We start from the raw sequence: 24,298 nt of genomic DNA, 5'->3' as shown, positions 1-24,298 counted from the left end.
TGCTGCAGCTGTGGGGTTGCTGGATGATGGTGGATACTTGTACGATAGATGACAGCATTCCTAAATATTTTAAACAGCTAATTTTTTTTTTCAATCATCAGAAGCACTTGAATGAAAATGCTGAAACTACTTATACTCCGCCTACCCTAACTACAGTGTCTGGCTGACAAAATGTGGTACGAGCAATTAAGATGATATTTTCCTAGAAGGATTCATGCCTTAGGGACCCCTGATGGCTTGTAGGGCAAGTCAAAGCATTAGCAATTTACTGGCTCATTGTGCAACAGTGAGTTAAGCAAAGGGGCTTCAAGCCTACTTTGATTTTAAATCAAGGTCTAATTCTAATGAAAAAAACAAAACAAACCAAAAACAAGTTGGTAAAGCACCCCAACGTACACCTGAAGATACCATGTGTTTAGTCTAATGCATCCATCCAGCGAGCTGCATGTTTCACATCCAGAGGTGTATTGCATTGGTAAACCAAACAGTCGCTAACGTTTCAAATGTGCTCGTTCTAGGAAAATCCAGTCAATTGGACCGCATGGAGGGATTTTCTTCAGAATTGAATAGCTGATTTTAGGCAAACTGGAGTATCATTGATTATGGAAAATGCATTTTAAGGCAGACAATTTGTAGCTGTATTTGAGTGTAGTGAGTTTCCAACCCAGCTGTACCCTGTAAACTACCGCGGGTATCGGCTGCCGTCCCGTCTGTCTGTGCTTGCGGGTTGGGGTTTGTGCTTGTCTCTTGGGAGCAGAGCTTGGAATTTTTACGTCCCAGGTTGGCTAACAATGCAATATGCAGCTTTTGTTTGTAGGGTAGTTAGACATCAAACTCTCCTTTCTATGTAAACATAAACATTTAGCTCGTGAAGAAATATGTTCCAAACTTTGACCTTCATAAAGTGAAGTCTAATTGACTTTTTTCTAAGGATTCCTTTTTAAAGGATTCGTCTCCTAAAAAATTGACTTGACTAGATTCAGTAAAAGCATAGATCCTGTTCTGTGGCCAAGGATTTTGGAGACATATTTCTTTCTGGGTTTATTTCCCCACAGTTAAGTTTCAAGACTTGCATTAGATAGCCAGGTAGCTTTAATTGAAATCTCTATTGGTATCTTCAGTTGCTCACTTACGTGAAGGCTACATTGCCTTATTAAGGTGTGAAATGAACACTCTTCTTCTGTTTCCAAGCAGATGAGCAAAGAAATAAAAATATATATAAAATATATAATATAGAAAAGTATTGCAGTGATGAAACAAAACAAAAAATGAGATACTCTAAACATGATTAGTCTTTCATAAGAGAGAAGTCTCTGGGCAATTAAGTAATGCCAGTCGGAAGAGGGAGCCAGAAGGATCAGAAGATGACCGCTGTCAATCAGCTGCATTTACAACTTGTATTTAAAGGAATGTTTGTACTAGGCTTTCGTCCACAAGAACTTTTGCTTTCATCAAGATAGTGCACGTACTAAGAGTCGTTTAGAAGCACTGGGAAGTAACTACTTCCACCAGGGAAAAGCTGCTTAAACTCAAATTAGAATTGAAGGTACTGTAACGACTGCAATCAAATGGTAAATTTAGTTTCTTCATTTACAGCTGTAACAAGCGAGCAGAAGGCTCGGCCACGTCACTTTGTTTGAATTTATATATTTGAAAGTTAATTTTAATGGGCAAATGGATTAAAAATGTTAAAAGTAATGTCTAAATTATATATGAGACAGAATGGAATGGAAAAGAAAAACTTAAGTTTTTCTGAGTGGGTTGCTTACCCTTTTTGCTTTTGTACGGATCGGTGTGTCCTGGACGTAGCGTGAGGGTGCGTCAGATAGATAGACTTCAACATCGTCAGGCACTTCTTCAAGGAAGTTGGAAGGAACCAGCCCCTTTTGCCCATTAAGTTCACCCTGCAACGTGATGAAAAATTAGGGAATGTTTTAACTCAAGCAGATGTAGGTTCCCAAGAGGGTAGGAAGTGATGAAGCGGAGATAACTATCTGTGGTCACTTGGGCCTGGAAGAGCTTGTGCACTTCTGGAGCTCACAAGAGCTCGTGTGTGTGATGAAGAACAGGTGAACCTCTGTGTTCTTATCTACATGCAATGGAGTAAGGGGGGCACTGAGCTCCCACACGGCCTCTAGACTCGGGTCCTGGGACTGCAGTGCTATAGACCTGTGTGGTTCTCAGCCACACACCCTGAGGGCACTGCTGAAGCGATCCAATCGTTCCTTCAGGTCTCAGCTTCTAAAATCTATCTGGAAGAGAGAGCTGGGCCTCCTTCCTGTGGCCACTGCACCCTGGCAATGGAGAACACAAGTTCAAGATGCAGGTTCCCAGATACTGTCAACTTGAAGCCAGTCCAGCTGGGCAAGAAATGCTGAATCCTTAAAGGGATGACAAACTAGTGTCAGCAGTTAACTAGTGCTTAAAGACTACTGAACTATGTTATTGATTAATTTAACCAAATAACCCTTTATTGTCGGGACAGGCTGTCTGGCTTTTCACCCACGTGAAATGTCTTACCCACTAGACATCATTCACATCTTCACGTGTGGTCAAAATACACATTTTCCAGCAAACTAAATGAAGCGAATATTGCTGACAAAATGCCAGAGGCAGCTCTGAGCTGCATGAACAGCAGTCTCTAAAGACAAAAAGTGGGAAAGGTGACCCTTCTTCACTGCTGTATGAGCTCCTCCAGCTGCGGGAGCTTCCTGGCTCCTGCTGCAGCCCACGCAGCAGTGGGAGCTGTGAGCTGGGCTCACACCCAGGCTCTCTGGTGGAGCTGGTGGTGACCTCAGTCTCCTGGGTACAACCTGGGAGCGGTGACACTAACCCCATTTTGAGAACTTCCAGCCATGCTGCATAGGTTGATATTTTTTGTCTACTTAGGATCACAGCTATTCCCACAACACAGCGAGCTGGAGTTGTGGCCTGAAATCCCCCCACCCAGGCTGTCGTTTCACCACTCGTGCTGGTGAAGGCTGCTCGAAGAGTCTGTGGGAGCTGGAAGTGACCAAGAGAAGCCAACTCACGTAGTAAAATCCATCTTCATCGATTTCACCAAAGACGGTAATAATGTCCCCAGTGCAGAATGTCAGCTCAGCCTGCAGGAACAGGAACACGTTAGGCAAAGGTTAACAGTCCCTTTAGTAATAATAAATGCATGAATATTTTTAATCCTTTGTGGTTTAAATGCAATTAAATCAGAGGGGGTTTTAACTTATTCTTAATTTCCTATGGCTGTGGCTAGAGAATAAATAAAATGTTTGTAACATAGTGGTGCAATTTACTTGATTTGTTGCCCAAACTACTTCAAAACACTGTAATTTAAAAATGGATTTGATTCAGTGTGAAATACATATGAGCTCTGGCTGACTTTTAAATCAAGTCCCACATTTCAAAATTCACTTTCTTCTTTAAAAAATTCCTGATCGTTCTACAATTCCTCAGTTAAAACATTTTAAAGGAGGACTGAGGAAGCTCCAAGGTATGCAGTATTTTTTTTGAACTTTCTGTGCATCTTGACTTTCTTACCACAATGCATGTATAACTGAAAACTGCATCAAATCTTGATTGAGAGACTTGCCAATGTAACATCAAAGAACATAAAAAGTGGTTCTATTATTGCTGCTAAATATGGAGAGATGGGAAGCTGCATGTAGGCAAAGGGAAGATAAACCTATAATGAAGATCTAGCTAATGTTCAGTTGTTTAAGATGTTTTACACTATTATTAAAATAAAAAAATTACAGAGAAGACACTCAGATTCATTAATTAAGAGCAAAACAGAATATATTATGAGTGCTGTTCTGCTGTGCTATGTTGTTCTGGTTTGGGTGGCGAAGGAAGGGTGATTTTTGGAGGAACTGTAGGTTACAGAAATTTGAAAGCGTGCATCACTATCAGCTTGTATCAGCTCACAGCTGGGATGTTTTGCAAAAATAATCATGTTCTTGTGTGGAAATATACAATGAAAACTTGAAAACAATAATTGGAAAATAATTATTCCCTGCTATCTATAACTCCATGCTTTGTTCCATATAGCCTTTTGTTATATACATACGTATACACATATCTTGCACAACATATGTCCATAGCTGAGTATTTAATGTATTGAGCCATATCAAATAAATGCTACAAAGGATTTGTTTGAACAAGAACCATCAATTTACTGGTATAGTAGTCATAAGCTTGTGGGTACATCTGCCTGAAACCATTTGACCAGTGTTTGTAATTCTGAACCACATTTTTCCCCCCCCCGCAGATGTGTAACAGTGCTTATCAACAGCAGCTGGGCCATGGCTCGGGGCACGGCAGGCACAGTCATCTCAGTACCTCCACGTCCACGTTAGGAGAGCTCTCTCTGGGATCATAATCGTACAGTGCCACCATCCTCCTCGTAGACACGGGCTGTTGTCTGCCGCTCCGCCTGTTCCTTTCTGTTCCAGCCACAAGGAGAGGAAGGGAAGGAAAGCTATCAAAGTTATTTTGAAAAGAAAAACAAGGTGCAACTTTTCTCCACCTCATTTTCACAACAGTGCAGTAACAATGTTGGTATTTCTCTAAGCGATCAAAGGTCACCGATTAGCAAGCCTATAACACAGGTAAAGGCTTCAACACCACACTTAATGTTTCACTAATAGTTGTTTTAACAGTTGACTTGCTCTCTTTATTCTAGGCCACTGAATCCTCTGAACAGTATTTAACTGCAAAACTAATGTGAAATTTCAGCCATTCCTGGTTCTAACAATCAGAGGTTACTGGGATGTTACAAAGCCAGTCAAAATTCCTGTTTGTTTCATTTTATTCAAACTTCCACATTTACTGTCTGTTCCCTTTCCCCCTCCTAATCCACAGGAATTTTGTGTCTGGGATTATTCTTCCACTTTCTGCTGGGGGACTGGAAGGAGAAACACACCTCTCAGCTGTCCCGAGACAAAAGAAGCTCCCCATTATGCAAGTAGTTTGCAGTATTTTCAAAACTCTGACTACAAAAACACATTCTCAAGTACTGCTTCATTTTACAAGTTTCCTTTGTGGGGAACAGAAGGAAAAGAGTAAAATTGTAGTTTCCAGCAACCACATGAAATGTTTATTGGTTGGTATTAAACATGTACAGAGAAGTCCAAAACAGGCTCCGTTTGAAATTGGGATGCTATTAGCATGGTTCTTGCGGATGGTTGCTGCAGCAAGAGAAACATGCTTGTTAGTGCTACGTACAGACAGGCATTGAGGGCAGGTCTGAGCACCGTGTGGGGACAAAGGGACCCTGCTCTACAGAGACCCCTGTGGCTGCCTCGGCAGCAGGGGCCCGTCACAGGTTCCGCGGCCTCGGAGCAGCTCCTGAGTGTCACATCACTCAGCTGTCACCTCGCCCGCCAGCCGCCCCTGCAGCGCTGTCAGGTCACTCCCTTCAGCAGTGGGTTGGTCTTATTTCCCAGCTACCCGTGCAAGGGGCTTACACAGGACACAGAGAGGTCCAGAAGGAAGGCACGGACTGTAGCAGACGCAGGCCCCAGTCCCCCTGACTCCCCAAAGCCTGGATCAACTGATACCTAAATGCTTATCTCTGAGTTGCACTTTCCACTTTGAAGTACTTCTCTGGGGCAAGGCATCGCCCAGTGTTCAGGGTCAAGGAAAAGAAACCAGCAAGGACTCTACATGTTAACTGCTATGTGACAATAATTTCCAACTTCTGGTTTCCAAAAGTTCAAAAGCATTAAAAAAAAAGTAAATCTAGACAGCTCAAATAATTTCAGCTAATTTACAGCTTGAATCAAATTATTGGTTCTTAGCACAGACCTCTTTTAGACTTTCTGGATCTGCGGTGTACAGAGCGTGTGCTCTCTTTGAAACGGTCACAGTTGACTTCAGGAAGGGAATGCATACAAATAAAAGAAGAGAAGATATGAAGCTGTTCAACGTTCTCTTTTTAAGGATTTAATGTGGGCAAAGGATTAAGAAAAATATAGTCATATGCACACAGCATGTGAAGTGTCTGGTATGACATTAAAAATACGAGTAACAGTAGGAGACAGTCTGGCAGTTAGAGCTGCTTCTGCTCCACATCCACGTGGGCAGCCTCTGTGGCAGTCAAGGTCTGAGCACGTGGATCTCTCTGCTATTCAGAATTTTCATTTAGTTTAAAATGGAGTCAAACTAACAATTCTTTCCAAATCCAGTAGTAAGAGTGATTGTTGGGGTTTTGTGTGTGTTTTTTGTTTTTTTTTTTAAATGGCTAACAATTTAAACCCACATTGAAGTGAAAATACATGATGCTTTTAAAGTGCTAAAGTATTTAAAGGTGAACTGCTGGGGGTAGGTTGCTAACAGCTTGCTCAGAAACATCACAGAATAAAAAGAATTGCTGAAACATGTAAGGCAGGGCAGCACTTCTGTCACAAACTGCCTCTCCCTCTCTCCAAGATAAAGACTTCCTGATTTCTCAGCTATTTCAGGAGACACAGCCAGTTGAGCAGAACAAAAAAAAATATCCAATTAAATTCACTAAATATGACTGTTAGACAGCCAAAATATTCAAATTCAGGGGAGCTTTGTAAATTAGTGGTTTCATTTTCACAAGTGTTCTGTATCAAGAGCTTGCTGACTTTGCTAAGAACTGAGAGCACTGAGCAGGACCTAAAGCAGGAAAGATTCAACTGTAGCTGTTCAGGAAGATGTTTTCTGTAGCCACACGTGACCTCATTTCTAGAAGCAGAAACACATTCAGACATTTCTTAACCCCAGCAAGCCCCCAGTTGTGCTTACAGCTGTCCCTAAAGCAGGTTGGGTATCTCATTCTAGCAGACTCCAAATGATGCAGGCCCATGCTGGAACAGCTGCTGTAGGTAGCTCACCTGGTCAGGCCCAGCTGCAGGTCCCACCCTCTGCCTACCTCAAGTTTTTGTCCTGTAAATGTGCCTGTGGGTGTGTGTGCTATAGCTAGAGGAGCAGATGGGCTCCAGGTTTTATGAGTTTTACTTGGGATTTACAAGTGCATCTGAGTGGGAGGTTCTGTTGTATTTATGTGGCATAAGGAAATAAATGTGCACATTTGCATTAAGAACTCAATGAAGCATTTACCAACTGAAATCATCCTTCTCTTTCACGGATAATGAAGAATTAAAAAATATCTCAGGATCCTTAAAAAAAAAAAAAAAGAAAATGATGTCTCACATTTACTAATATGATTTTGGAAATGGTAAAGTTTTATTGAATCTAAGAAAACAACTGAGGAACATTTCTTTGGTTTGTTGTTTTGTTTTTGTTTTTTTTAGCAACCACTTTTACAGTTCACGTTTAAACAGGACCGAACCAATACAGCCCTTTATACTCTGAATCACACTGCAAAATTTAAAATATATTGGAATAGTAGTATGAATTTTATTTTTAGACTGAAATCTAAGTTAGGACACTTGCATTATGTATCTGTGTGCAGCATTGAACCAATGAGGTAACATAACTGGTTCAGAACACAGATGGGTTTGGCCAAACACTGCTTTTTAAAGGGCTTATTACTTCAATATCCATAAAAATCTCATGTCGTGCTATCCCAAATGGTATTCACGTAACCCTTTGCCACCATCCCTTTAAATTATTGGTAAAGTAGGAAAATGTAGAAGAGTAAAGATAGCAACAAATAAGTGATTCTTTTTATGCTTTGCAGCAGTGAGCGTATCACGAAGCACCTCAGCACAGCACACTCCAAAGCACAGGGATCATGTTCTGTGTCTAGAAATCTTTCAGGTGACCAACCCCAATTTTTAAAAAATAAGAATGTAACAAGTGGAGTGGTGAAGATACAAGTCCTCATTTGCAGCAAAAGATGTGACCAAGATTAAATATTAGTTGAATAAAGTCATCCAGATACTGACACAGAATGTATCCCATGGTGTAGTAAATTGCTGTAAGATTCAGATGCATCTGCATGTAGTAAAAACGAAAGGCAAAGCAGGTCCAGCCAAGTTAATAGCACCCAAATGTTAGGAGAAGTGAGGTGTATGTTTTTTCCCTTACCAATTTTCTCAACTGGTGTGTTCAAAGGAAGAAAGCCTTGTTTTAGCAGCTGATCCATCATCTCTTCATCGTCTGCTTGGATCTCAGAGACCATATTACATGGGATAAGGCCAATTCTTGTGCAGGTTTCTCCACGATAGAATCCATCAGCATCTTTGTCTCCATAAACCTGTTATTCAGAGTGGCAATGTTGGTCAATAAAGGTTTTAGCATTTACAAATTTTAATGCAGGATAAATTATTACAAAAGCATAGACAGATGACTACAGATTGGGTAGGAAATTATAAGAAACCCTTGTTTTAGCAGCTGATCCATCATCTCTTCATCGTCTGCTTGGATCTCAGAGACCATATTACATGGGATAAGGCCAATTCTTGTGCAGGTTTCTCCACGATAGAATCCATCAGCATCTTTGTCTCCATAAACCTGTTATTCAGAGTGGCAATGTTGGTCAATAAAGGTTTTAGCATTTACAAATTTTAATGCAGGCTAAATTATTACAATAGACAGATGACTACAGATTGGGTGGGAAATTATAGTAGGTTTTGACTACTCTGACCATTTTTGGTGCCATGTGAACTATATTCATAATGAAGCATTTGCAAAACTGTGCCAAAGCGCTGTCATTTTGCACAGAACAACCTGGATATGATCAAAAATGCCTATTTTTTAATATACTTGATATCTGTACTTACTTAAGCTCTGTTATTGACTTTCCAGAAAACATGAATAAAAATAGCATGAATTTTCATCAATGAGAACAGGTAAATCCAAAATTTCTTTTAAGTTCTAAAAAGGCTGTCCATTCATAAAGGCTATGAGTGATACAAAGGCCTAGATCAATGACTGTACTAAACAGAAATGATATTCTTAAGGCCAAACTGATGACTGAGTTTACATTGTTCCTTGTGTAGGCTCAATCATTTTCTTTCTTTCCTCAGAAGACAAACAATAAGCCTCAAACCAATCCCTTCACTTCAAATCTGAGTTCATTAAAAATGACGGTTGAATTGCCTCAACTTTGTGGCAATTGTGGGCTCTCTCTGGACTTTTCAGTGCCAAACACATACATATTTGTGAAGCAACAATTAAAATATCTGAGCAAAATGCACATTCTTGTGAGGAAAAAGCAGCTCTTAAACAAGTTCTATATTGTTGGCATAAATCTTCTATGATGTAAGGAGGTAAGCAAAGTATCTAGCAAAGTATTTAACCTCACAAGTTTGTGATTTAGGGTATGGACTTTTGTATTAGGGTCCAGCCCAACACAGTGGAAGGCAGCAGTCTTTTAATAACTTAAGTTACAATTCTGTCTTTGAAATGAGGAGTGTAACAAACGAGTCTATATTTTCAGGTTCTGTTTCAGATCACACTTAGATCTCAATTACCCTTGGACTACCAGCAGCTGGTTTTGCTGGCTGTCTCATTTCTCCCCATTTTGCACCAGGTTGATTAGGTACAAAGCTGCAGGAGGAGATGCTCACATTTGCTGATTCAACAGAAAGCTCTGCTAGCTTTTCAAAATCAGATCAGCAAATTGAACAAATTTGCCTTGCAGCTGCATAGTCATAAGATGAGGCAAGTTGGCACAGAGGGCTGGCAGAAACATTGACAGAGCCCAGCACTGTCCCAGTCACCTGAAACTGGGCTGACTTGTCTTCTGCACCCTGTACAAAGGCAGCTTGTGTGCTTTACACCAAAGGGTCAGAAAAGGGTTTCCCCAGTTTCACAAAAGGGTGACTAGAAGACAAATACCTAACTTCTGGATTTCAGTTAAACTGAAGTGTGCACTAGCTAGGACTGCTCAGCGTTTAACAAAGCACAGCAGCTCTGCCATGTGTGGAGGCACACCTCTAAGCACGTTTGTGGCACCTTTGCAGGAAAGACAACCTCTCTGAAGCAGTGTTTCCTGCAGGGTTTGTGGCAAGGGATGTAGGAGGCTTCGGAGTCATAACTGTGGTCTTAGCACCTGAATCTCTAATTGAGTCTGGCCCTATCTATAACAGCTCTGAGATTTGTTTGCCCATTACCTAATTATTTTTAAGCCGTTAGCACTAGATAATAGATTCCAGATCCAGTGAGACTTACAGCCTGAACCTCTGGAGGGGAAAAACCCTCAGATGCCAGTTAACACAAGTTACTTGCTCCACAGGGAACAAAGGAGACCTTATTTGTAAAACTGAGTCCTTAATTTCCTTTGTTAATAGATCCCACCTTAATGATCTGTCCTTCTTTAAATGGCAGCTCCTCTTCTGCAGCATCAGGATTTGGGGACATTGTCAGTGGATCGTAGTCAAAGAGTGCAACAAATATTCGAGTAGAAATATCTTCTGTGCCAGGATCTGTTTCTGATTCTTCATAAATATCTGGAGAAAGACGGTCATGACCACCATAGCCATCTATGAAAGTAAATTCAGAAAAGAACAATTCAGTAATACAAGTTGGCCTCCAGTTTCAACTATTCTTGTTAATATCTGAGAAACGTTTGATATTTCAGTGAAAAAAAAAAAACCAATAACTTAATGCATTAATAACTGTTACACTTGTGATTTGAGTTTTTGTTGTTGTTGTTGTTGTTTTTAATTAGCAAGTTGTTTTTTTTTTTTTTTTTTTTAACCATACACTATGCACTGACTGTGGTGTTGATCTGCACCACAGTGGCACTTACACATGTGAATACAGCTAAGGTAAGAAAGCAATTTTTGTTAGGTGTACTAGAGTTTGCCATAATTACTGAAGCATGTTAAGAGTGACATAATGATGACTGCAGAAATAACCATGCTTTGGATCCACCTGTTTTCCAGCACAGCTGCTTCTGCTCTTCATGGACACAAGAAAGCACATCCCAGCTGTGCTGACATGCCATGTTTTAGGTACCAGGTTTAAAACATGGTTATAACCTCTTCTCTCCAGACAGGCAAGAAATACTTTCCAAGTGTTAGTTATGCCAGGCTTGGAACTTCACTGCTTATGATGTTGTTTAAACACAGTCAATAGTTCCTATAGTCAGCAGTGCCCCACATCAACCCAAACACTAACCAGATGTGTTAAAAACCAGGCAAAATGGTTAGCTATGATTGCATTTAATCATAAGCTTGTTAGGGAAGATCATCCACGAGTAACACAACACTTGACACTGCACTGACGGACTTAAAGATGGACTTTGGTAAAACCGAGTTAGAAAATTAAGCCAAAATTGCTAACGAGTGTTTTGATTGATGGGTTTCAAAGGCTTTTAATTTTGTTTTGAAAGAGCATATGGCAGTGCTTTCCCAAAAAATAGGCTCTTTCAAGATATATGAAGCTGAAGTCCCAAAAAATAAAGCCCTCAAAATCACAAGCCACTTTGGAAAAACTTGGCTAATTGTGGGAGTCCTGCTAACGTCAACGGGAATCCCGTATTCTGTTCTTTGCTGAGTCCACACTTATCATCCAGTTTACACAATCCTTCACAATGAATAAACTGAGAAAAAGATGTTATGAATTATGATGAAAATGTAGTTCAACTAGATCAAAATTTTTCCAGTTTTCATATTAATACAATTTTTACTGTAATCACTTCTTACAAATGAAAGACTCCAAATTTTTGGTAAATGTTTGCACATTCAATATAGAACATCTTAGATAAAATTCCTCTGTTTACCTCTACATCAGATGCACTTTATTCAACATTTGATATTTTTAAACTACCAGAACAAAACTTCAGAGGGTCACAGCTTTAAGGGAACAGCTACTAACTCTTGGGTTCAGAGCACAAGAAAGGAAGTGAATAGGGAAAAAAATGCATAACAGCAAAAGGGCAGGGAAAAATTCCAGCCAAGAAGCTTTAGGCAGGCACACAGCACAGAAAGGAAGTGTGGGAGAAGGGCACATGTGGGACAGAAAGCAATGGGACACAAAGGATGGGATTCTTTTCTGTTCTGTTCTCCTCCCACAGTCAGGTTGCAGTCATTCTGTGGTTCACACTCAGGCCCACCAGGCAATGTAGAACAGGTGGGTTAAGGGGTGTTTATTTTTTTTAAATAATAATAAAAATATATCAATTTTTGTATCCAGCTCCAACTGCAGTCAATGGGGGTTAGGTGCAAACATGAGTTTTAGTCAAGTGTATTTCTGATAATAGCACTGGGCTGTAACAATCTGACTCAGAATAGTCATGTTTGGTTCAGTGAACCAGCACGTGAATAATCTCAATTAGCTCATTAGCCACTTAGTTTATTCTTTCAGGAGTATATACGTATATCGTACATATACACACCCCTACAACTGTGTCTGTAAAATCTCAGTCTTTGGATGCAGCCAGCCAGATTCCCAACTGATGCTTAGTTGCAACCACAGTTGCGTTGAACCCACAAGACATACACCAATCCACACAAGCTGAAGATCTGGTTGTCAGTCAGCTATCTTTGCATTGAAGCTTAGCGTTAAATTATGATTTACCTAAACTTTCAAGGCTCCTTTTGTTTCATTTCAGATAGCAACAAAACCCTCCTGTGTTTCTTAGTGCTACATATGTCCTGGGCTGCTTCTAAGGGTTATTAGACACTTCAAGTTACTCTGTTATGAACTATGGAACTGAGTTGTGGATCATGTAATGACTTCTATGTTGATGAAGCAACAAATACTATCAGTAGTGGGTATAACTGCCCTACTCACGTAATACAGATTTTTTCTTATGATGTAATTATTCCTAAAAATAAGAGTAATTTTTGTCTTCACTAAGTGACACAGCCAAAGTCCTGGGTTGTCATTGAAAAGAACCCGAATCTTCGTTTAGCCCAAGCCGTAAATCAGAATAATCTTTGGTAACTGCTCCCTCTCCTAGGACGTTGGGTTGTGATACCCCAGCTACTGTTTGTCCCTGCCCAGTCTGTATGAATCAAGTGGAAATGGGGTCGCTTTGACGAATGGCTGTTGGGGTGTGTACAGTAACTACTGACTGGCATTAGGAGCAGCATAGCTTCACAGAGGGTCATGCAATGCAGTGTGCTTGGACTCAGTGGAGTAGGGCAAGGCGGCTGCGCAGCAGTCTCAGGACAGAGGACTAAGGGCCGTGTGTCCCTTACAGCTGAGCTGGAGGAACTTACCTGGGAGCAGACAGGACTTAAGGGCTAGTTCCCCTGGCATTCTGCATTGCATGCAACGTTGCCACACAGAAACCGCACCCGACACGCAGCTCTACCCGTGTCTGTCACAAAGGAGGAACAACGTTCGGCATACCGTATCTAGAGTCAGAGGCCAAGGTACGCTGCTGAGGCCATTTCCTCTGTCCACCAATGCTGGGATAATAAGCTTCTTCTTTTACAGGTGAAATATTTCCCTCACTACCTGACCGAGACCGACCGCCTTCACTGTTACTGTCCATTGTAATTTCTATGGAGAAAAAGGGAATGATCTATTAAAACATAGGGTATGGTTGCCTTCGCGGAGGCTCCTGCGGATGCCTACCTTCTCCTCTGACTTGCATACAGCAGGAAGGCTAAACACTGCATAAGCTTTGCCAGATGTCTCAGCCTCTAGAAATCCTTCTTCAGCAGGGGAACCACAGAAATGTGTATCTCCTTTTTTACAGCGTCTGAATTTTGTGCTTTTTAAAATTCATACAGTGTAAATATTGTATGTTTGTCTTTGGATAGGAATCATCTTTTATTATGAGGTTTAAACAATCCTACCTGCCAGATCTGCAAGGTCAAGAGCACTGTAAACTGTGTTTCACCTTCTAAAGTATCAACCTAAAAACAAAAATCAATTAATTTACTTAAATCCTACCTGTAAGAAGATACTAATCTAAAGTATTTATAGCTTAATGGAGACAATCTCTCAAAGAATTTAAACTCTGGAACATTTTGGAGAAAGTTTTTATCACTGGAATCCTAAGAACGTTACAGTTTTGAAGGTCTTACCCACTAGTTTAACCCCACAGAGCTGCCTTAAGAACTTTCCATCACTAAAGTGACCCTTCAGATGAGTAACTCAGTAAAAACACTAGGCACACGTGTTAAGGGAGAAGCTGCTGCCAAAAAATTTGGAATCCACATTTTTGAGCTATGTGCTGGGGCCAACAACAGTTTTATGCATTTAAGCAGTTTAAACTTTGGCTCAGTCATATTTATTTTCTTCTTTCCTTTCAATCTACTGTGCTTTTCACTTTATGGAACGACATATTCTAATGAGCCAGCTCTAGTAACTTCCTTCTTCAGAACCCTGACTTGTAGCCCTGATCCATGGGAAGCTTCCTCTGTCAGTGAGAGTTCTGAACAGTGGGGTCAAGTTTACACAATCCTCTATTATACGCATTCAGATTTCCTACTCTTGCCACACTTTATTTATCTGAACTCTTGAAACATTTCATACCTCCTAGATTTTTTTCCAGCAGGTTTACAGGAAGCAACTTTTGTGCAGATTTATCAATGGGTTATATATAATTCACTTACCCTCAGTGACTTAGTACAGTATGATGCTGAAAGTGAGAAAAAACTGCGTACATCTTTCAGTAATTTTAATCAATAGTCTTTTAGACAGAAAAGTCAGTCCTGAACTCTAAACCACATAAGGAATTTCAACAGCTTCACAGCAAATTATTTCTTTTTGTTAGATACTGTAGTTAATGTTTAGTAGCTTGCTTGTTACCAGAATTAAACAATATTTTAATTTATTCCTAATGGAACCTCCCCAAAGAGCATTTGTGGACTGTACGTAATACAAAACACCTTAACTCATTCTTTATGTCACACTGAAAGAAATAAAATCTGAGATTTTTTTTTTTTTAAATTATCTGAGCACAGACTGACTATCAGAAATTATTCTATCCAATTCCTAAGATGTTGCTATTGAACTACTAAACAGGAAGGTCATTACTAGCAGTTTCAATCTCCTAACTTTTTTGACAGAAATTGAGCTTTGATAAATTTAATGGCTTCAATTATTTTTAAATTAAAATGAAAACAAAAGGATTAATTCAAACAAACCTGTCTATTCTCTCACTATTCATGACGAAATGTCTTAGCAGATAATGTAAAAAAAAGAACTTAGATACAAAACTTGCTTTAAGTAATCCAAAAAATAAAGCATAAATCTTTATTCCTCAGAAAAAAAAAGACTGATTTCAGAGAAAAAGAAAAAGTTCATGAAAATCTAACAGTCTTCACACCATCATCTGAAAACTATCTGGTTCAGCTAACAATAACCTATCAACAGAATCACAAGAGACTTTCTGGATCTGATTCTCCCCCATATCGTTTTCAAATCAGTGTAACTCCACTGATATCTGTGAAGATTATCCTGGTTTACATTCAGATGTGGGACAAAAATCAGCCTCTGACCAGTCATGCTTTAGTGAAGACACTGAAGTTTCACCCATTAAAGCTGCACATGTTTTCTGATCTATGTTTTCAATAATGATAATATCTACTAGATATCAAAATAACTGTGCCCACTAGGGGAATTTTAATTTACAGTACAGACATTTTAGTTTGAGCCTATGAAAGGGGAAGAGTATTTTAAAATAAAAGCCTTCCTTAATGATCAGTCTCTTTCCTTATGGTAATCCCCATTTGTGACATCTCTTATTCATGTGTATGTCAGGTGAGAATTGCCTGACACCACTTCTTTCTCCTCCTGATGATGCCTAAAGTATTCACAAATTACAGTCCAGGATAGGGACAGGAATTGGATCAGCTTCACATCTTCATGGAGTAAAGTTCTGCTACTAGCTCCCAGAACTCTTTCTGCATTTGTTTTGCATGCATTTCCTGATTTTCAGTGTGAATGTTTCTTGTTTTTAAGTATAGAGTGCAAGTTTCAGCAGATACGTATTTGCCCATAGTGTCTTGATTCCATTATCTTTTCTGCACTACTTTTTGGATTTTCTGGTATATACCAGCATATAGTTCAAGTCATAAAAAACCCAAAATAGCAATGATTCTGTAAGAAACATGAAATCTAGTAAATATATACAAGTTCTACTAACTTGTTACGTTTAACAGGTTCCATTTTTCCTACTAAATCCCAAAAAGTAGTCAAGAAAATGGAAAGTGGATGCAAAATGATGGTTGATGAATGGAAAGATGGATGGCTGAGTGGATGGCTGAATGGGTACACTTATTTTACTGATCTTACAGTAGCCTGCCTGCACATTTCTTGTAAGGCAAGATCTAACAATATCTAAGCTTAACCAAGATTAAAAAAGCTCCAAACCCCACTAAATTCAATGAGAAGACTTCCAGTAATGTCAATGACTACTGATTCAGCCCCCTGTGAGACCCCAGTACACTCGTATTTAGATGGAGATGTATTTAGTTCCATTTCATCCCACTTTAACTAAGAGTAACCATGGTTCAAGACAAGAATCTGTTGTTTCTTTTTTAAGGACCACCTTCTCAACTCTGAGGCTGCAAAGAACAGAAATGCACCAATCTGTCCAACTAACCAATGGAAGGGACCAACATTGGTCGAGACCTTTGTGGCACTGCACTGCCATGAGAAGACCTTCGCCCTGCATGCTCCACCCTTTCAGGCCGTCCTGCAGATGATGGATTACCTAAAAGCTAAAAAACAACAACAGAAAAAACAGGTTTGTAAGTTACATGCATGGTAACATTATGGTTATAAAGTTGGATATTAATCAGGTCAATCACATTTGGAAGCATAAGCTCTAAAGGCAACTAAACTTAGTTTTTAACTGAAAGGTTAGCTGAAAAGTAAATACTGTTGACTGGCAAACCTGCAAAAGAAAAAAAATGGTTCCCTGATTTATGGCAGAGTTTTGTAACCAGCAGTCACACATTAGAACAAAAAAAATAGAAAAGAATAATTTTTGAAATATTCTTTTGCCTTTGTTGTTGCTGCTAAGATGATGTTAGAATCTTCTGAAGAGTGGTGCAACCAGTCATGAGAGCTGTGGAGATTGGACTGTGCTGAAAAAGCAAGTCTTTTTCCTGTTCAGCTCTACAGCCTTCTCCAGTGTGCAGCATGGGAACAAGTGTACGTCCTTCTGTCTTTGAGCACGCTGCCTTTCTCTAATGGCCTTCAGTTGTTAAAGCTTTTAAAGGTCATTGAAACTTGTAGGAGGGAATGTAGACACACTTCGTCTCACATCACAGCTGTCTCTCTCTGTTCACTACCCTTGCAGAAAATGTTGCTATTTTAATAACTACATGGTACTATTTTAATGCTCTCCAGAGTTTATCCTGTAGTCATTGAGATTAACACAGCTTGGGCACCAATTTTAATGGGAGAAATTTTAAAGGATCATTTCAGTATAAACTGCTAGGCTAGAAGAGCAGGCAGCTGATTTCTCCTCTTACGTGAAACACATTAGATTTGAGGTTTCCACTCTGGACTGTTGCAGACTGAGAGTGTAGAGAGCTTGCTTTGGTCTTTAGGGAGTAGGCTTGTATCTATCAAAGTGTGGAGACTCTGCCATAGATTAATGGATAGAAATGCAAATAGGGAAGATCACGCAGAGGCATCCTGGAAAGATATGGCGTGGCCCTGGTCTCTCCATTTGGAAGAAGCTGTTTGCCTGCATTCTCATGCAGAGATGCAGTCTGCAACTTCAAAGGCAAGAAGAGATGGTCTAAAAAGGAAGGCAAGTGGTGACAGTGCAGAGATAAGGTAGAAAATGGAAATATGATGAAACCCGTGACTCCATAAATCTGGGTCACTGTCACACTGGGAGATAATCTTGATTGTCTGGAGATATTTCATGATAAAGAGTATATCTTGAAAATTCTGGGAATGAGTTGAATAAAAAGATGAATGGATTCCTTGACATAAAAAACAAAACAAAACAAAACAAAAACAAAACACATTACTGATGAAATTTTCCAGTTAAAATGCAGCAGTTTTTAAAAGCAACATTTAGATGGGCAAAATAAAGAAAAACAAACTTTTGGTAAAATTATAGTTCAGCTAACCCTTAATTAAAATTTAGATTCAGTTGTCCTTTAATAAAAGCAGCCATTATTGTAATTTGTTCTGTGGGAGAATCATTGTAAAGCAAATTAAACTGATTTCAGCATGACACAAAAGAGGACTGTAAAGGAAAATGTGGAATAATAAACAAAAATGAATGAGAAGGAAAAAAAAAAAGGGGGAAAAATAGCATATAGGTCCAATGGATGGACTCTAAAAATTAATTCAAAAAAAAAAAAAAAAAACAAACAAAAAAACCCCAAACAATTAACCCCCCAAAAGGAACAGAAGAAAGAAAACAGACTGATTTGTGCAAGCAGATGTTAGAAGGAAGATTTATTTCACACACCAGAGAGTCTTCTGCATCTCTGTGGGATGGCTTTGCAAGTAGACCAGCTGCCCTAGAGTCAGCCATTTTTAAGTCGGTCTTCCAGCCTCCCTGAACATCTTCATTAGACAAATTATCTGTTCTATTACATTTCTGAGTCTCATACTTTTTCTCGTAACTGGACTTGACCTGTTCGCTCCTGGGCTCTACAAAGGAAGGCCCCAGGTCACCAAAATCCTCTTCGATGCTGCTTTGTCTGGTTAAGGTTTTCCTGCGAGCAAGCAATGGCCTCATGCTTTTCCTGCAGGAACAGTTAGCAGTCTCTGCACAACAGCTAGAGGCAACGTTGGCAGAAACTGGATCACAAGTATATCTGAAATTAAACCGAGATTCCTCTTCTTCACTTCCACAGTCTAGGCCACTGTCTGGGCTTCTCGACAGGGAGCGGCTATATTTACTTCCTTTGTCGTCTGCAGCAAAATCCTCCATGCCTGAAATTCTGTGCTTGGCTGGGTACCAGAAGTTGTGCTGCTGGTCTTGATTGTAGGGCCTAGGTGGTCTAGAGTCTCTAGCTATTGTGGGGTTCTTTTTATAGGGCATACCTAAACCCTGCTTGTACAGCAGTTCAGAGTATTCACCATCCTCTTCAGCTACTTCTGGGATACTGAAAAGCTTTTTACTGTGATGTATCTGCTGTGAAAAGTCAGGCTGCTCCAAAAAAGTGGCTTCAGTGGTCTTATCGCATTCCTTAAGATTATGTAATGTTAAAAACCAGACAGAGAACAAATAGTGTGTGACAAAAATAAAATGGGAGGGAAAAAGGGAGAAGAAAAGAAAAATAAAGACAGAATTAGTTTTAGAGCAATGGCAAACATAAGACATGCAGCTTATTTAGTGAAAAGGATGTCATGCTTTGGATGAGAATCTGTGAAAAATAAAGACATGATTAAGAAGTTGCTGCGTGTCAGATACAACATGAGAGGTCAGTACAAACAACTGAGTGATGCTCTTAACAGGAACAAACCCATGCATTTAAAGCAAAGCAATAAAAGCTGCGTACAGGTTCCAGCATGGTGAATGAGAATGGCATGAAAACACAGCACTAATGCTTAGTATGTTCCTTGCCCCATGCCAAATTGCTGTTTAATTTTTCTTTGTAACCAGAACCCGTAGCTGAGAATGAAAATTCTGTTCTAGCAAGCTTTCTTGCTTTGCATCTGTTAAAGCATCTGATATGAATAGCAAATACTTCTAAATCTCCTCTCTCAGAGGAGAGCTATTTCACAGACATCATTAAAGGAGTTCTAGCTTCCTTCGTAAAATGGTAAAAAAGCTGCACCATTTTTAAAGCTCGGATTCCACAGGAAGAACCCTGAGAAGCAGGCTGCTCTCTGATGTCAACTGGTCTGCACTGTCATCAAATCTTTCATCATAATCTCATATCTGCTTGGTAAAACCAATATTTGAAAGTCAGCCTACTAGCAGAAGGTAATAGAAGTCTCTGTTTGTACCAGAAGTAGGTAAAAACTATCTCAGCTGGATAAAATAAGCATTCTGAACATGACGGTTACATTTTGTAATTTTTCTATTACATTCACACAAAACAAAAGTTGGTGTGCCAGAATAATGTTATATAGTAACTTTGTTGGACTCTGAGAAGAGACAAGAGAATAATGATGCAGGAGGTCTTGGTTTGATTGATGGTTTATAGGTTCCACCTCACGGAGATCACCTCTCATGCTTTTCTCAATGTCCAGGTTGGGTAGGTCTCTGGACACAGTAGCACCCATAACAATAATGGGATCATCTTGGAGGTTTCAGCAATACCTCTCTCTCTGAGCATGTTAAACTTAACAGGATTTTGGATGTCTTCACCTTTCAAGTGTTAGAAACTTTCTAAGGTACTTTATAACTATACTTGTTTCGCCTATTTTCATTCATTTTTAAAATGTGTATCACACTTGGGAAATTTTAGAGAAAAAATTCCATAGAAGTGGAAAAAAGTCAATAAATATGAACAAGAATAGTTTTGATTGAGGCTCAAACATCCCACATTTTAGAATTCCCAGATCAGGTAAGTGAGCTGAATCTTCCCTTGATCACCTGTGTCAGCCTTCGTTTTAGGGAACCATCTGAATGAAGAATAATCTCCCAATAAAGCAAATATATATCTACATGCAAAATGTTTTCTTGTTACTTGGGGGCATCTATTAACTCAGGAGAGAATACTCAATTACAGCTGCAAGGGCATGGCTGGCATCTTTTCAGATGCAAGAACGGGAATTTGCTTGCATTATGGAAAATTCAGAAAACATGTTTTTCAATTTTTTTGTTAATTACTGATGTTGCAAAGAGAAATTTTGCCTAGTGAAAGAGGAAGAAATTATCAAGCACTTTGGGAGCAGAATCTGATGTGTACTTTATATCAGAAAACACATCATCATGGTGGGCTGCATTCTCCAAGTGAGACTCAGACATCCCTGACTCCTTCCCCAGGAAGCACTCACGTACTGAATTCCACTTCTGCAGGAGAAGTCAGCCAGCTGTACCCTTCACATACACTACTACATCAAGAGCATGTTGCCTGCAGACCCTAATGGGCCGAAAATGACTTACTACACCAATTAAGGGTCTGGAGTTTTCTTTTTAAATATCAACATTGGCAATACTAATTTAAAACCAAGAAGTAAATATACTTTCTGATGCATAAAGAAGGAGGCCAGTCTAGGGGTAGTTCACTTTTTCCCAGAGGAAAGGGACAGAAGCAGCATGCAGAAGGATTTCAGTTTCAACCTTTATGTTAGTAGAATAACAGAAACACGGTTTGTTTTCTCTTTTGAAAAATACCTGTCACGTTCCAGATAGTATCAGAATAAAAGGACAGAATTCAAAGTACATGAAAGCAGTTACAAGAATCTGGTATGCACGACAAAAAGGTCTTGGCTTTTTAGCTAAATAACAGCATATTGAAGGAAAAAGCAACCTGTGAGTCTCCCTATCATTTGAGTTACCCAGGTTTCTGAGAAAACACAATTTAGTGTAATGGTTAGACACATAAAAATCAAATATAATTTACACATGCAAATATCCTACAGGAAATATATATTCTGTATCGTGTGGGTTCAACATTTTACATGTGCTTTGTTATACTGAAGTTGTCTTTCATTATAAATATTCCCATGTAGTCTTAAAGCAATATTTCTGATAGGCACTTCCTACTGTCTCTGGTGATTTCTTAATAATCAGAGCATGAGGATTTCTGATACTGCATTTATCAAACAAAGCTGACCCAACTCCCTTTCTTACAGCATGCTTTAAAGCCTGTGGAAGAGACAGCACCAGGAACAGAAACAAATTACTTAGACAGTAAAAACCTAACTTGTTTGTTTTTTTTTTTTTTCTATATGTGTGTTTAGATAAATCTTGCTCAGAAAGAATTCATTAGGTAGCACATATTGCTGTATAGAGAGGGGAAAGGTCCCCACGTATAGAACTGAAATTGCAACTTCAACAATTACATAAAGGAAAACAGTCAATTATTTAAAAGATTAGCTATCAAATAATGAAAAAAAAAAGTAAAAAGTGTATTAAAAGTGGCTTTGACATCATAAACAATGTTCACTCCCGTTCTAGTTCTATATGACTGTGAGTTTTAATGGTCTGCAAAATCCATAACTGACTAAAAGCAAAGCCTTGAAGGAGGAGTCAGAAGATGGAGGTAGCCCTAAGGTCTCTCTGCAGTCACACTTACCTTAAGTGCATTGTGTGATGTCACACTGACTCGTCGCCTTCCTCCATCCTCCAGCTGCATTTCGGAGTACAGCTCTTCCTCATCTTCCTCCATAATATCAGACAAGTCAGAACCTCTGCTGCTCTCTGTATGGTACTCTTCACCATGGCAATAGTGAGGCTAAGAAGACAGGGTGAGAGAGAAAAAACTTTATTAAGGGTAAAGCTGAAAATCCTTGTGTAAGAATAAGGATGAGCATTTTCTAGGTCTGAATATCACACCAATAACTACATATAAAACACATCATGTGTCTTGCTGCTCTGTTTTAGTGGAGAGACCATGTATAAATCTTTTTTGACCACTTATGGTCCCAAAGGAAGAAATTCAATCTTAATCCCATAGGTAATACAAAAGGAATGTCTGTATTCACAGCACCCAATCTAGTTTTAGTCTTCATTATATTCCCTTGATTTAAAGAGGTCCTTCATGCATCACTGGGCTTGCTGACCAAATTGTAAAAGCCCCAGAATAATTCACATATCATCTGTTCTTCACAGCTGTTTGTTACATCCCATTGTAATTTAAAAGTGATCAGCATTTAAGTCTTGCAGGATGTTCCCATCATTGTATGATACAGCTAGCTGATGGAATTTCAAGCTTTCGTTCTTTTAAGCATTGTAGGAATAGACTGGCTAAAACCTTAATTGTCTTTTAAAATTCATGCAAATATTTCAAGTTTCTTTAAGTTTCAAATTAGTTGGAAGATAAAAAGGAAAAAGCATGTCCTACTGAATTGCTAATGTTAAACAGGAGTAACCTCTGCTAAACACTACATCCTACAAATCAGAGTGTAAACAAAACTCATTGTGCTCTCAAGGACAAATTTTCAAATGGAGTCCCCTGAATGTCAGATGGTAGTAGAACGTTTGAAGTACTAGAATGCTGGAAATTACTGTATTCCTCTCCCCAGCAATACTAGTGAAGAAATAGTTTCCATGGTTGCAGACCAGTTCCCACAGTTATGTAACACACTGATATCAATCAGTCCCAGCAATGAGAAGAAAATGGTTACAAGAAGCAACTTCTCCAAAGAATATGGATTTGCCCTCCAAATGCAGAAGACAATTGCTGCTCTTTTAATTCTTTGTTCTGGAGCTAGAAAGATTGCAGGGTGAAGCCTTTAGTAGTAATTCTTTGTGCTGAGCCCGTAAATGTTTTTAGATCCTTCTGATGCATTAAATTAGGATCATCTTAGAAAAAAAGCCATTGCAGTTTCATAATGGTTTTGGTTTCTTTTTGAAGTTAAAAGATCAGAGTATATTGTAATGCTTTGTTTTTCACATCTAAACTTTGCAGCTGTTACACTGAATTTTATTATTTCATCAGTTCCATTCCAGCAGAATTGTTCTCTTGGTCCTGTTTTTCATAGCAAATCACTCCTGCACTCCTGTTTTCAGCTGGATTCAAATAGACTTAGGGGCTCCACTGGCACAGTACTACAAAACTTGCCCACTAAGTGCACAATCCCTTGTAGATCAGAGGTAGTAAGTCCACACAGAGCAGCAACTTTGTACTCACGTGGTAGATATCTCTAAGTTTACTGACCAAAATTAAATATGGAGTATAGTTATCACAAAAAATTTAGCTGCTCGTCTCTACATTTTACCAACATGGCTGCAAGAATCAGATGGTGACATGGATAGCCTGCTGAGCTTCATAAAATACCTGTTTCAAGTCAGACACCTGACATAACAGACCAAGCTACTTACTTGCTTTCCAAGTTCTGACCCTTTCAGGAAATCATCAACTGAAGCCCCCCTTCTTTTGACATTAGGGGAATCATAGCCATCTTCCTCCTCATCTGAGTTGGCATACTGGGCTGCATTACTCCTTTCACTAAAAACACTCCTCCTCTCCAGCTAGGAAAGAAAAAACAAAAAAAAATGTGAAAGAAACACAAGACAGAAGGGGCTCGAGAACAGAAGTAAATATACCCATGGCTTAAAGCAATGTTAGTTTTCCCTGACTGTAATTTTGTCATTTTCAAGAATTTTTTTGCTTGTTGTATTACTCTCACTCATAAACAATCTTATGCTTTTCTGTGACCATCAGCTCAGCTGCTAGCTTGCTTCCCTATACCATTTCTGTCAGAATTCTCAGTATTCTACAGTCAGAGGCTGCTAATGAAGACACCAATTTCCTCCTGGAAGAGGGTTATTGGATGACCTAACCACTACAACATTTTTTATCTCAGTACACAAAAAGCTACAGAATGAGCCTTCAGGCTCTTCCTTTGCTCTGAGGTGACT

The 24,298-nt window shown here is 39.3% G+C and overlaps 1 protein-coding gene across 3 annotated transcripts in view; it reads right to left on the bottom strand.

Moving 5' to 3' along the window:
* Positions 1 to 1,041: 1,041 nt before the first annotated feature.
* Positions 1,042 to 24,298, bottom strand: part of RIMBP2 (RIMS binding protein 2) — a 61,607-nt gene continuing 38,350 nt past the window's right edge. For 2 of the 3 annotated variants that reach the window (XM_008947208.1, XM_008947211.1), the window contains 9 exons: positions 23,759 to 23,908; positions 22,011 to 22,169; positions 16,445 to 16,562; positions 10,231 to 10,415; positions 8,017 to 8,185; positions 4,336 to 4,439; positions 3,033 to 3,104; positions 1,770 to 1,904; positions 1,042 to 1,180 (listed from right to left, as the gene is read on the bottom strand). In XM_008947208.1, the coding sequence (XP_008945456.1) occupies positions 1,154 to 1,180; positions 1,770 to 1,904; positions 3,033 to 3,104; positions 4,336 to 4,439; positions 8,017 to 8,185; positions 10,231 to 10,415; positions 16,445 to 16,562; positions 22,011 to 22,169; positions 23,759 to 23,908 (1,119 nt within the window). In that variant the 3' untranslated portion in view covers positions 1,042 to 1,153. Of the gene's footprint in view, positions 1,181 to 1,769; positions 1,905 to 3,032; positions 3,105 to 4,335; positions 4,440 to 8,016; positions 8,186 to 10,230; positions 10,416 to 16,444; positions 16,563 to 18,280; positions 19,007 to 22,010; positions 22,170 to 23,758; positions 23,909 to 24,298 lie in introns of all 3 variants that reach the window. The other variant, XM_008947207.1, reaches the window with a different exon arrangement.

The sequence above is a fragment of the Merops nubicus genome, unplaced genomic scaffold (assembly GCF_000691845.1).
Source record: "Merops nubicus isolate BGI_N331 unplaced genomic scaffold, ASM69184v1 scaffold12139, whole genome shotgun sequence".
In the NCBI taxonomy this organism is placed as follows: Eukaryota; Metazoa; Chordata; class Aves; order Coraciiformes; family Meropidae; genus Merops; species Merops nubicus.
The sequence above is the reverse complement of the archived record's forward strand: the minus strand, read 5'-3'. Positions and strand labels throughout refer to the sequence as shown.